Source organism: Colossoma macropomum, unplaced genomic scaffold (assembly GCF_904425465.1).
Source record: "Colossoma macropomum unplaced genomic scaffold, Colossoma_macropomum, whole genome shotgun sequence".
Classification (NCBI taxonomy): domain Eukaryota; kingdom Metazoa; phylum Chordata; class Actinopteri; order Characiformes; family Serrasalmidae; genus Colossoma; species Colossoma macropomum.
Genome location: NW_023494787.1, coordinates 25,491,634 through 25,505,721, shown reverse-complemented (window position 1 = coordinate 25,505,721; position 14,088 = coordinate 25,491,634). Strand labels below are relative to the sequence as shown.

At 39.5% G+C, this 14,088-nt stretch overlaps 1 protein-coding gene across 1 annotated transcript in view; it reads left to right on the top strand.

Moving 5' to 3' along the window:
- Positions 1-13,955, top strand: part of ext1b (exostosin glycosyltransferase 1b) — a 93,089-nt gene extending 79,134 nt beyond the window's left edge. Inside the window, exons 7-11 of the mRNA XM_036566642.1 lie at positions 2,712-2,807; positions 6,018-6,107; positions 8,420-8,580; positions 8,793-8,964; positions 10,397-13,955. Coding sequence (XP_036422535.1) covers positions 2,712-2,807; positions 6,018-6,107; positions 8,420-8,580; positions 8,793-8,964; positions 10,397-10,582 — 705 coding nt within the window. The 3' untranslated portion in view covers positions 10,583-13,955. The remainder of the gene's footprint in view (positions 1-2,711; positions 2,808-6,017; positions 6,108-8,419; positions 8,581-8,792; positions 8,965-10,396) is intronic.
- The last annotated feature ends 133 nt before the right edge of the window (positions 13,956-14,088 follow it).

Below are 14,088 nucleotides of genomic sequence, written 5' to 3'. Positions count from 1 at the left end.
AGAGGAAGCCACAGCTAATCACTGTTAAAAATACACCTCAGCCACTGCCTGCGTCGCACTTCACACCGCTCCCAATCACAGAAGCTATGAGTTCCGTTGTTAACAACCATTTACCATCAGCGTTTAGTAAAAAGCGTGTCATCAACGCACTTTTTAAACTTTGCGATGTTTTCTGACGTGTTTCTGAAAGTAATAGATGTGAAATCACACCAAATTTGTTCTGATTAGGGCTTTGCAGAACTATAGCTGGAGAAACTATAGGCATTTCAAAGGTGTTTGAATATTCCAGCGAGAAAATTTTGTATTATTATAACTTTTATTGCCATCTATGGCAGAGTATAAGAGTGCATAACTGGCCTCGCTCTCTCTTAGTAATACCCAGTAAACACAACATTGACGCAATATTGTCTGCTTTTTTACAGTGTTGCTACAATGTTGTCAAAAGGTGGTTCTGTTTACATTGTCTGAACAAGGTTGTCACAACCTCATTAAGTAACGTTGCCATGCAGTGTTATGACTACCTATTGGCAACAAAGTTTCATGCACAGCATAATAGAATTTACAAGGGTTCTAGGAGGTTGTGACATCGTACTTACAGTGTTGCCGCTACACTGTCACAGCTTCCTAGAATGCTGTCACAACTTTCTTAAGAATTAAATTTCAATGTTATGACAATTTTGTGGGCACCAAAACAATAGGTTGTCACAACCTAACTGCGTTTGCTGGGTAAGCATGATGCTAGCTAATGTGGGGGTCTGTTAGCTAACAGAATTGGCATTCTAGTACTTCTTAGTATTCTACTACTAAATGCAGAGGTCTGTATCCAATTGTTATGTTCATTTAGTGATTTATTTTTGTTTTTTTAGTCATATGTGATTTAACATACTATCAGGTGGTCTGTAGAATGATCACAAATTTGGATAACACAGGGATGTGTGCATAGGGACCGTTACTTGGCTACTCGAATACTGAAAGCTCTGTTTGGGTACCTGTTCCGTTTCATTATAGTAGGATGGAGAAAATATGCAGATTACCAATTAAATGTAAAAAAGCCACTTTGATGTATTAACAGAACTGTAAAATATTACGGTTTTGTGTGTGTGTGTGTGTGTGTGTTACACAGTGCCACTCAAATAGGAGTGCCTTAACTTGAGCATTGCCAAAGATATGATTGAGAACGCAGATGTGGCTCAGTATTATTGCTAACTAGGCTAACTGCTCTAGCTGATGTTAAGTAGATTCAGAAACAGTGGAAATATATTTCTCTGACAAACTAATGTTGGCAGATTCTCCACTGAGGAGAAAATAACTTGTCTAAGACGATGAGTCCTCATCAGCATCCAGTGCTGCACCAGTTAGCTGTAGTCTTAGCTCACATCTGAGAAGGCAGCCTCTGTTACTCATCCAACAAAAAAACTACTGTTTTTTAAATAATAATACATCATGTTTACAAATGTATTCCTCTGCTTGCTGCTAAATGTTTATGCTCTTGTGTTTTTTTTTAGCCTCTTAACACCAGAGCTGTCACCTAAAATACCAAACCTCCAGCCATTCGTTAAATTCGTCCATAGTTTTTCCTTGCCTGGTTAATCGAGTATTTGTTCATTAACTCTTGCGTTTAGTTGAATATCAAAATTAGTCGGAATGCACATCTTTAGTAACACTTACTGAAGGGCAGCATTCATAAGGCTACACCTACATAAGCCTTTCATGATAAAGGCTTATTTCAGCTAGTGTCAATTGTTCTTATGCTGATTTGTAGGTGTTATGTAGCCTTATGAATGCTGCTCTTCAGTATCTTTTGAGAAATATTTTTCATTACGTTTTCATTTAAATATTTAGATGTGTTTTGTAGTATTTGCTGCTTATATTCCAATATTATCTGCAATTTTACACTTTGCTTCATTCAAATCCATGATTAAGTCAATAAATACAGACACGTGTTTGAATATCCATATGATTCAGTAACCAACTCATCCCGAGCTGCAGTGTAGGGATGGCGCTGTGGGCTCAGCAGCAAGTTCAGACCCACAACCAGTGTATTTCAGGGCAGTTTGGAGCGGGTCCAACCGTAAAGCCTGCCACATTAAACATTTATGAGTGTCAATGTAAAAGACAAGCCAATCGCCAGAGCCTGGTGTAATTACTGTGACACTTCAAGGTGACAAAGCATAAATTAGTTAGAAGCTGTGGGTCTGTAATTTGCATGAATGTTGCAGTCTAGCCATGTTACTGATTATGCCATATTACTGCAACACATTAATATTAGTAGCTCATATTTGAAATTAATTGTTAAGGACAGAGATATATTTCCTGAGCCACTTGAAGGTGAAAAGCATAAATTAAGAGAAGGATCTGTAGTTCACTCACATTCTGGATCCGTCACACTCCACTTACTTTTGGTTTTGCACTACAGCTCACTCAAATTAGCGATACATTTTAAAGCTAATCTAAATAGCCCTCTGAAAGGGTTGAAGCCAAAGCCAGAAGTAGGTTGAATTACTATGTATGTCTGCCTAAGGGCCGAAAGTAATTGAGGTGAAAAATTGAAGTTGAATTAAAGGAATGAATAGGCATAAATAATCACTGATTTTTTTTTTTTCTATTAATGACTTGACTCATCTTCTCTTTCTACTTCATACTTCCCTTTCTGCCCCCTAAAAACATGTCTGTCACTTCCACTCCTCCTCCCTCCTCTCCCTCTTTCTCAGATTATTGTATTGTGGAATTGCGACAAGCCTTTACCTGCCAAGCACCGATGGCCTGCCACCTCTGTGCCCGTCATAGTAATCGAAGGAGAGAACAAGGTGAGTCTTCCCGAAACAGATTGCACAATAAACGTACTCCTGCTGAAGAGTTTACTCCCTTCATGAATGAGATTGGAGCAAAGTTTTTCCTTGCTCATCTTTGATACTTGCACAAATGCACAAGTCTGATTTACCCTTATCATTATGAAAACTGATGTAAACAGTTGTGTTGCACAAAGAAAGCTCAAACTTTTTCAATGGTAATCATTTCAACACTGTATCTTTAAATACTTCATTCTTAATTTGAACAGGCTGCTGTATTTAGACTCATTTTGGCTATAGGCGAATGATACGCGTGCTGGTCGAAGCCCACATTAGCATATCTTAAACCTCCAATTAACAATGGCACAATACCACTTTTTCTTTTCTGATACTGATGCAGATATTGTGCCGGCCGATACTGATACTTCCGCTATTTCTTTTTTAAAATCTGCAAAGCTTTAAAATAAACTATTTTTAAAATGTGATATATGCTCTTAAAAAACAACCTAACAGTAAGGTTTACCTTATTATGAGAGAGAATCCCTCCTCTCCCCCAACACAGCACAGCAGCAGTTCACTGTCTTTATTCCGTCAAACCCCACAGATATAGTATTTAATTTGTGTGGGCCAATCAGAAAGACGACATTAAAGAAATGTGCAAAAAGAGCCACACTGGTCTCAATCAAGACAGTTAATCTTCATCTATCTAGTTTTCTTCTGAAACTGATTTCTATGAACTGTTATAACTGAGAGTGAGAGAGTGGCAGCCATAAAGCCAGACACTACGCACCACTGGGGAGCCAGTAGAACACAAACGATAGGCGATGTTTTAGAAAGGCCTTGATTTCTAATAGATGTGGGGTCTCAAAAGATGTCTGCGGAATTTTGTACACATTGGTCTTTTGACCTTGGTGTGGTAAGCAACAATTTTTTTAACCAAAAAAAGTCAAAATACATAAACTGTGCAGTATTTAGACATGACCTGTATTTGCATAGTTGCTGAACACAATGAACTGAATAATTATGCAGCAGTTACCCCTCTTTTTTAGTGCAGCACAATTTCATGTGAAAATCACTGAAAATCTCTTATTCTCTATGAACAATGCTGCTGGACTGAAACAGCGGATTCATTTCTGAATTTGTCACCTTTTTTCACTGTGCATGAATTTTCATGTCTGGGTTTACTTGATTTATTAACATTGGCTTAAGATTTCAGTGTTAACTGGGAGGTTGAACTGATAACTGAATAGCATTTTCAGTCCAATAAACATTGGCTGTTCAGACCCAGTGAATAAAGTTTTTTGCTTTTTGCCATACTATTGTTTAGCACTGTGATGGTGGTCCTGGTATCAGTATTATTTAATCAGGATAACCATGGCAAACTATAATAATCCAATTTTAAAATGAAGTCAGATCAGAATACATCAAGTAGACATTGTGCTTCTGAAGCTGGCACTGCTACACATTCATTGCTTTTAAGAAGTGAGTGATAGTGAGAGCTCATGCAGGCACCCTCAGCTAAAACGTACTAACCTTGACTTTTGGCTGACTGCGTTTTTATCCATTGAGTGTTGATGGCCCTTCAAAAGTCTGAGCAAGAGCTCAGGATCGCACATGCACACAGCATTTAGCATGCAGTGGAGAGGGATTAGCTTTCTTTTGGCTGCAGGAAGCGGAGAGTGGGGTGCCAGTCCGCTTGTGGTTTGTTGTGCTTGTGGCCGTCTTGTTTACAGAGCTCTGTGTGTGTGTGTGTGTGTGTGTGTTCGTTCCCGTCCAGACCAGCCAAGGGGAGCATAGGCAGCTCCTCTGAGCCGTGACTGACAGCGTAGCCCCATGCCACTACGTGTGTGTGCGCACAGTTGCTTCAGGCAGAATTCCGCTCAAACTCCTTCCTTCAGTTTACTGAGTGTCACACTCTGAACGTCATAGCCACCATCTGTGATTATAGAGCACTTGTTAATATATATTGGCTTTTAAGCCATATATCGCCATATTTAGTATGTTTAATGTCTCTAGTACACTTTTAACAGCATGAACTATGATTCATAGAATGAGGGCTGTAGAAATATGATTTCAAATATCACGTAAATGCATACAATTACCACTGCTGTATGAACGCTGAAAACTTTATAACTCCTCTTTTTTGATGGTGTTTTTCTTTTTCTTTATCTGCACCATTTAAAAACAGCCAGCATCCCTTCACATCGTGTGAACATTTCATGATAGATGGGCCAATACAGATGAGTTCTTACATTCACTTTACATTGAAATTATTTATGTGGTTTTGTTACTAGAGTGATAGCAAATGCTTTTTACATCAAATACAGCTTTCAGTTTACAGACTGCAGGAGACCAAAGGTTAGAGTTGTGGTTAAGTTTACATGCAGGCATGGCAGGATTTCAACTACAATAATACTGAATTAAAAGAAAAACTCCCTTAAAGACAGTTTTAGGTTAGATATGTGACTCTCAGTAGTGAAGATGTCTCAATAGGACTGTGTATGCGTGTGGGTGAGGACAATAGAGTTGGTTGCATTTGTACACATTTTGTTGTTTTTTTCGTAGTGGTGTTAACTATTTTATATTCGTGGGTGCATTTCTGTTTTAGTGCGTGAATTCTGTGTGTTAGTGTGTGTGGGAGTGTGTTTCTGAGCGTGGAGGTTTTGTGTATGTGTGTAATCCGGGCTACAAGTGTGTGTTTACATGTGTGAGTATATTTTTGTTTGTGTGTGGTCCTTGTATGTGTGTGTTTGTGTTGTGTGGGTGGTTTTGTTTGAGTCCTGAAGTTAGCATAGCTGTGTTCATGCTCACTGCTTTAAGTCCTGCATCTCTCATTAGCATTTTGGTGTCCCTGACCTGCTTACACTGCCAGAAACTCTCTCCCCCATTATCACTCACACACACTATACATACACTATATATACATATATATATATATACACACACACACTCTCACATACTCAACACACACGCCAGCTAAATATTTGAAAGCTATGAATATTGCAACAAGTCAGCAGGAGGAATGTGCAGAGAGTATTTTTCCTTCTTTTCCCAGCAAGATAGAATCTTATCACACTGATGTGGCTCCGAGCCAAACTGATAAGAGACTAGAAACGAGCAAAGCAGCATAGAACACACCTGTAAACAGTACTGTAATCATGATTTTGTTTCTCTCTCTCTCTCTTTCTCTCTTTCTCTCTTTCTCTCTGTTTGTGTGTGTGCGCACAGGTGATGAGCAGTCGTTTTCAGCCGTATGAAAGCATCATCACTGACGCTGTGTTGAGTTTAGATGAGGACACGGTGCTCTCCACCACAGAGGTAAGGCACTCTCACAGCTTCCACAAACACAGACACTGTGGAATTTACGACCGGCTGCTTTTTTCACCTCCCACCCCCACCCCTCCCTTCTCTTCCCAGCCCCCCTCAGGGTATGAGAGAGAGAGAGAGAGAGACTGTAAGGGCAGTGCTGGCAGGACTCCAGCGGTGCTGTTGAGTTTAGCTGTGTCAGCATGGAGGAGCCGACCACTACAGTCCTCTTCTTTCTGTTGTCACTCACATCACCTCTTACTTACTCACTCACACCACATACCCTACCTGTCAGGTTTGGAATCAGCATTCGGAAGTTCAGAATAATTACTGTTTTCCTTAATATAAAATGAGTTTGCTTGCAGATACATGTATATTCATTCTAATCAGGGCGCAGCTTGCTTTTTCCGTATGTGCTACAGAAATTGGATAAAGCCTGCAGCAGGGGTGCTCAATCCTGGTCCTGGACATCCTCCACCATGGAGAGTTCAGATCCAAAACACCTGACTCAAATAGTCAGATGCTCCTGAAAACCTTGATTACCTGGATCAGGTGTGTTAGATTAGGGTTGGAGCTAAACTGCAGGGTGGTAGTAGATCTCCAGGTCCAGGATTGGGCACCCCTGGCCTACAGTCCAAGCACATACAATATATTAATGTAGGCACAGTGAAATATGTCATGCAATACTAATTACTGCTGTGGAAAAAGAATATTTAATATATAAGAATATTTATGTAATAAATATACGTGTTGTCCACCAGGTCACAGTCATATAATTTAAATTATAATATAATTGATAATACATAATTGAAACATTAAAAAAACTTCTAAAACACATTTGGTGAGTAGTTTATCATGTTTATTTACATTGTTCAAGTAAATGTTTTATATAAATATAAAAAAAATTAGTCTAAATTTTTGTCCATCTCCCAGTGTTTTGTAGACCGCATGCTCTTCTCCACCATAAGCTGCTGACAACCAACCCGTCGGTGGTTGTGTATGTTCACTATGAACAAAGGCAGTTAGACTCTCAGAACTCTCAAACTCCCTTCAGCTTGACATCTCCCTCAACAACGCCTCGTCATTCTTTTTCAGCGCCTCAATTCAGGAAAACTTCTGCTGTCCATCTGTCCTTACTCTGATTTACTTATGGACACCTGTGGGTTGGACCTCTGAATGCAGCTGTTGCCTGTGTTTAGGTTTAGTGTATGGTCTTGGTAATTCTTCTGTGAAGTGGGCAGCACGAGTGTGTGTGTGTGTGTGTGTGCGTGTGCATGTGTAAGGCTGTTCTTTAATTCAGTGCTGATTTTATATCCAGCCGCAGTTCGGGATCTGACGCGTTTGATGTGTTTCAGTAATTATTTGTTTAAAAGCTTTGATCTGAGAAAAAGGAGGGCATCTAACAGCAGTGCCTTTGGGTGTGTGTATGTGTGTCCGCTTGCATCGGTGTTACCCACTTGCATTGCGCAACTTTCTCAGAGTCTGGTTCTTTTGTAATTGTAGTAGTAGTCTCCTGGCCACAGATGTTCCAGATGTTAGCTATATGGATTCCATTATAAAAAGCTAATCCAAAGTAGAGCACAATATATGTATATGGTATGATAATTGTTGGCAATGTGCAATTGAGTTATCTTAAAATAAAAAAATCCAGGGTTCTGAGCTGTCCTGAGGTTGTTTTGAGAAATTAAGGTCACACAGTTCAGGAAAAAAGAAATAATATAATAATATAAAAATAATAAAGGCCAGTCTAACCATGTCACATCAGGAGTTCATCAGTGCGTTTTTAATATAGTGTAATAATGCCTAGGTCATAGAGGGCTCAACTGTTGCTTACTAGTGTATTTATATATATATATATATATATATATATATATATATATATATATATATATATATATATATATACATACACGTCATACAGGAGAAGGAACATAACAGTAAAACCTAATTTACTTTTAATGTAAGTCACTGGAATCAGACATTTTCCCAAGTCATTTTGGTCCATTTCTTTTGGTCCCCTATTTCTGACTGAACAAAGCAATTCTTCACAGGAAAGTGATTTTTTGTCATTCAGGTTTATGAAATGTTTGTCTAGTAATACCTAAAGCACTGTCCATCATACCTAACTCACTGTCCCATAGTACCTACACACTGGACCAGGAGTTAATGTGACCTGATTCTATCCTATTGCAAGGAGTTCTGAGATCACAGTATGTTGAATTATAATCTCAGTGTACCATATTTTGTCCATATAGTGCAACCCCTAGTTCTAGGCCTGCTGAATATCTGCTCATTGTGGATCTGTGCTGTTTGTTGCCCTGTAGGTGGATTTTGCCTTCACAGTATGGCAGAGCTTCCCAGAGAGGATCGTGGGTTATCCTGCCCGCAGTCATTTCTGGGACAGTAATAAGGAGCGCTGGGGCTACACCTCCAAATGGACCAACGACTACTCCATGGTTCTGACTGGAGCTGCCATTTACCACAGGTAACCACAACTGCCTGGCACCAGTATTCACAGAGTTTCTCATACAGCATCGCTTTCTGCAGTGGTTATCCTGCTTAATCATAGAACAGGATGACTGTTAATATGAATTAAAATTCAAGACCAGACATTTAATTATCATGATGGTCATGATAACTGTTCTCTGACGTGAGGTGTTGCTCAGTCCTTAACTTCACATTGGTTTCGTCCTTTAGATATTACCACTACCTGTACACACACTTCCTGCCAAGCAGCCTAAAGAACATGGTGGACCAGCTCGCAAACTGTGAGGACATCCTTATGAATTTCCTGGTATCAGCTGTGACCAAGCTGCCACCTATCAAGGTCACCCAGAAGAAGCAGTACAAGGAGACCATGATGGGACAGGTACATAAAATTCAGATTTCCTCTTCTGTTTCTGACTCTCATTTTCAATTCTTAACTCCATGCTCAGTTTTCTGTTGTTAGACCAGTTCCTATTTGTGGTCGTGGAGTACCACTGCTGCACATTTTCCGTGTTCTGACATGAATGATGCACCTACTCAGCTCTTTAACAAACTTGACCTGAGCTGAATGACCTGGGCATGTTAGAGAAGGGAGAACACAAAAATGTGCAGGACAAGGAGTACTCCAGGATCAGGGTCATTACTGCTGGTTCCATTAAAAAATCAGAAGCACTGACATAGTAGCAGCAATGACAGCGACATAGTAGTGCTGGTGTACAAGCATATCAGATGCAGCAGCAGTGCCAGGATTTTTTTTTAACACCTTAATGTCACAGTTTGATTGAAAATAGTCTGGCAACCAACAGTGGTCATGTGATCAGAAACCGGGCACTAATGAATGGCTAGAGGATGACTAACACACATTATGCATGGAACAAGAGTTACATTACACCTGGTTCACACCTGGCATTAACATACATATTGGGTGATCTGATCATAAGAGGACAGCAAGTACAAGTATCAACGGGGTCCAATTAGGCCTGTCACCGTTATTACACCATTGCCTAATCGCAGTTATTTTGTACAGTTTTAAGCGTTCACAAACATATATTTACAAACAAAAGTGTGAATTATTATCTAGTTGTTTGAGGCAAAAAAATGTAAATGAAAGAAAAGCAGAAAATCTATTTATTGAGACACATCATGGGTCAAAACAACAGATGTTCTGACTGGTGCTAAAATACATTTAGAGGGCAGCACTGAGTAATGTTTGCTATGTTTGTTAATCACTCAAAGGGACACATATGGCAACATGACATTTGTAGTCTGAACATTAAAGCATCCCGATGCCTCCCAACAGCAGAATACTTGCCTAATCAACTCGACATCACAGCAGAGACAAAAGCAACTGCTTAGTGTAGCTTCGCATTTGTTTACAAGTTGTTTGCAGTCCATGTGGTCTAAACATTTCTAACAGCCTGTACATGAACAAGGACTTGCAAGATATTTTTGTATTTTGTATATTACAAATGCAGCAAGACACTGACGCAGTAAATGTACATGGTACCCTTCCTCAAATTATGAAATACAATCAGAAGTGGAGATGCGTTCAAGACATGTGGAAAGGCCGAGTGTAATTGTCTTTACTGTCTACTTTTGATCAGACCCAAGACAGATGTTACAACCAGGTTTGAACCGGGCCTAACTGCACACCTACAAGGCGTACAAACAAGGGAGAAGTGTCTAATACAGTGGGCAGTGAGAGTTCAGTGCTCTGCCTGATACAGGCGCACTAGCACATTCTGAAAAACCCCTCATGGACGTCCTGAACACTGAACACTATTTAACTTTGAAACATTTCTTTGCCTCCACAGTCATCCCGAGCATCTCGCTGGGCAGACCCGGACCACTTTGCCCAGCGGCAGACGTGCATGAACAAGTTCGCCAGCTGGTTTGGCGGCATGCCCCTGGTCCACTCCCAAATGAGACTGGACCCAGTCCTGTTCAAGGACCAGGTCTCCATCCTCCGCAAGAAATACAGGGAGATTGAGCGGCTTTGACCAGACGGGCGCCCCCTACTGACCGCACAGCAGGGGGCACTGAGACTTTCTGTGGAGAGGAGGAGGACCACAGAAGTTCCGGCTGTGGTTCCACCTCTCTTTTCCACTCCGTACACTGTCAGTGACCAAGCTGGCAGAACGTGAGCGCTGTCTGGGGACACTCATACACAGGCGCACCCACAGGACGCACACTTTTGACCACGAGACTCTTTGGAAGACTTATTGTTTTTGTTTGTTTTTCTTTTGTAATGAATGCCGTAAATGACTGACGATCTTTGCCAGCACATGAGAGAATATGGGAAAAGGCAGGAGGGATGCATCAATGTGACTTCATGCTAACTACATCAAGCTACATCAGGATCTAAACCACAATCCACCATCTCCTCCTAGTCTCAAAACATACTACCAATGCCATATGTCTGTCTCTGTCTTCATCTGAGGACTGATTTTGTATGTTCATCATGTGTCTTCTGAAGGTTGGTAATTTGTCATATTTTATCATTCAGTTCTTTGAATCATTTCAGTAGTGAGCAGTACACACTTTACGAAAAGGTTAGTGGTCGCAGAAGCAGAAAGTACTGTTGCTTATTGACAAGGGAATTGGTCTTCATTTCCTCCTCATTGCCAATTTCTCCACTATACTACGGAGGCACATTCAACATGATTCATAAGGGTATTTTATTGGTTTGTTTTATTTAATTGTTAATTCCTTCAGTGCCAAGATTTGTCAGTTGCCTTTTTACTGACATATCACCCCCTCATAAAAAATATATATATATAATTAAAATCTATGCACTGAACGGCCTTCATCAGTTCTGAAATATGCTGTCACCTTTAGTCAAAAATGCAAGCGAGTGGAGGCATCTGTTTTGGTGTGACGGGCCATTCTTGTCGGCAAAGTGCTCGAGTTTTTAAGAAAAGCACTTAACGCTGGTATGTGACAAGTTTCATTGTGACTTATAGGCCAAATTTCAGCAAGCTGTTCCTTGCCTCTTTGTTCTGTTCCAGCCCAATGAAGAATGAGTTATCTGTCAGGGTCATGGCACCACCTCATCGTTCACCGCTTTGTAGTCCTTTTGTATTGTGACTCGCCTCCATGTACAAGACTTCCTCACCCACTACTAACCCATGCCCACAAGATGTATGTCCTCAATTTTACCTGTTCAGAAGTAGGTGTGTGTTTTTATTAAATAAAACATGTGCATCCTCTCAGTCATTGATTTTATATCAAGGGAATGGCGCTTAAGATAAGGGGCAGAAGACCCCTGTATTTCTCTGCAGTCTCCAGAGCAGAAGTGTTAGTCTTTATAATGAAGCAGAGCTCCCTGCCAGTCTCTGCTCACACAGGTACTTGAATGTCTGATGACTTGAAGGAGCGCTGTGCTTTAGTGGCCTTTTGTGAAGGTGATTGGACTTAAAGTGAGCCAGCTGTGAGCCAAAGTCTGTTTTTTTGTTTTTTTTTGTTTTTTTTTTCCTGTCCTTTTTTGAATAAGATCCTCTGTGGACAGTAACTTCCTTCATAAATCTGAGAACTTTGCTTTTAGTCTTACTGTACTGAAAAGCATATCGGCAATGGTTAAAAAAAACAAAAAAAGAAAAAGAAACCACAGATTTGTATGTATAATTATAAATCATATAAATCACACACTACATTTTTCTTTTTAACATGGTTTAACCCACAATGAAATTCAAGATGTTTGTATTTTTTTTATATATATTTTTTTAATAGAACCAAGCTGTATTAATGCCAAGATTTAGACTGTATTTTGTGTTCTTTAGGAATTGTCTGATGCAGAAAGCTATTTAAATTTCCACTTAACTAACCTGTCCTTTATAATGATCTAAAAAAAAAGTCATTGTAAGAACTGACATTTTGAAATAAGTGAACTGGAAACGAAAGGTGGTTAAAAAAAACCCTGAAGCAAAACTGAACATTCGCCGTGTGTATTTGTGTCTGCAGTTTGCAATATTTCCTGATGTGAGATTTATCACAATCTCCTATTATAGATGATGCTTCACTCTGTATTCACAACATATGCAGGTGAAGATCAAAAAGAAATGTTTCCAGAATGTTGGGTTTAATTGCTGTGTTCACCTTCAAGCATGACAGATGCTGGTAACTAATGAGTAATAGCAATATTGCTGGTATGAAACCACTGGCCCACATCTGGTCAACTATTAAGTTCAGTAAACCCTCTTATTTAAAGTCATATCAAGCCTTTATCTATGATTGTCTGAGTTGTTGTGACCATCTCATATCAAAGTTTCATTTGTAGCCTTGCACAATTTCATAGACAAATCAGACATTTGAAAAATGTAGACTTGCTGTACATAAACTGTATTTATTTTCACACGAATAAAACTAAGCAAATATGTATAGTACGCGATATCTGACGCAACATGGAGATGACTTTGGAGGACAGCTGTACAGCATCAAAAAAATCTACTCTGTGTAAGATGTACATTTTGTCTCCCCCCCACCCAACCTGTCTGCCAATATTGTTTGCCAAAAGGACATGATGACACACTACGTCCAGTTGTTTTCCCCAGTATGCACTTGGTCCATTTTATTAATGTGAGTAGATGCAAAATCAGCTGATATATATGTGCTGTTATGGTAGTTTGTTCATTTGTCAGAAAGCATTCATCATTAATTGGCATCTTTTGAATGCTAATGCTGCTGCCACTGCATACTCAGTCACCAAAGACTTGTGGTAAGCAAGAGGCATTAGAAAAATGGATTCTTTTAACATTTTATACTGGGTTCTTTTTCTTTCCTATAGCTGTAATACACATTCTGCATTCCGTTTTGATCCAGAGACTATTCTCTTCTAAAGCTACTACAACTGGCATGATTGTTTGTAAATGATTAATTTTCAGTCATGCATAACCTTCTGTGATTAGCAATAAGGAAGACAGCACTCGAGAAACACGAGGGCAGGCATGAGCAGTCGTTCTTTCTGATTTTCTGATTGTGCCTTTGACTAAATTTGATCGGAGAATTTAATGACCCACTTCAAATGGAGGAGAGGGGCATAGGAAGCTGTAAGATGCCCTTAAAGACATGCCAGATAGCAGCTTTACACTGTCTTACACTGGAGTCTCTCAGCATCCATTACGCACTCATTGCAACCACCAGAACTGCATGACCACTTTAGAGTACATAGGAGAATCTGCCGACTTTTTTATATATATATATATATATATATAAAAATATATAATTTGCTCCCTCCTGTCCTTACCATCCTCCTTTCTCCCTGTAATTAACAAAAAGACTTTTTATAGAGGTAACAAAGAAAATAGAATAATGACAATTTTGTATGAATGATTTATAAGAAAATGAATAAAAGTCAAATTTGATGGTATATGACGACAAGCAATGTGTGGTGTTTTTTTTTCCTCCAAAACCCAACCACTCAACCACTTACTGGTTTAACTCATTATCATCATTTTTTAAAACCCTTGTGTGGTGTTCATGTTTTTGTTACTCAGTGGGTCCACCAGAC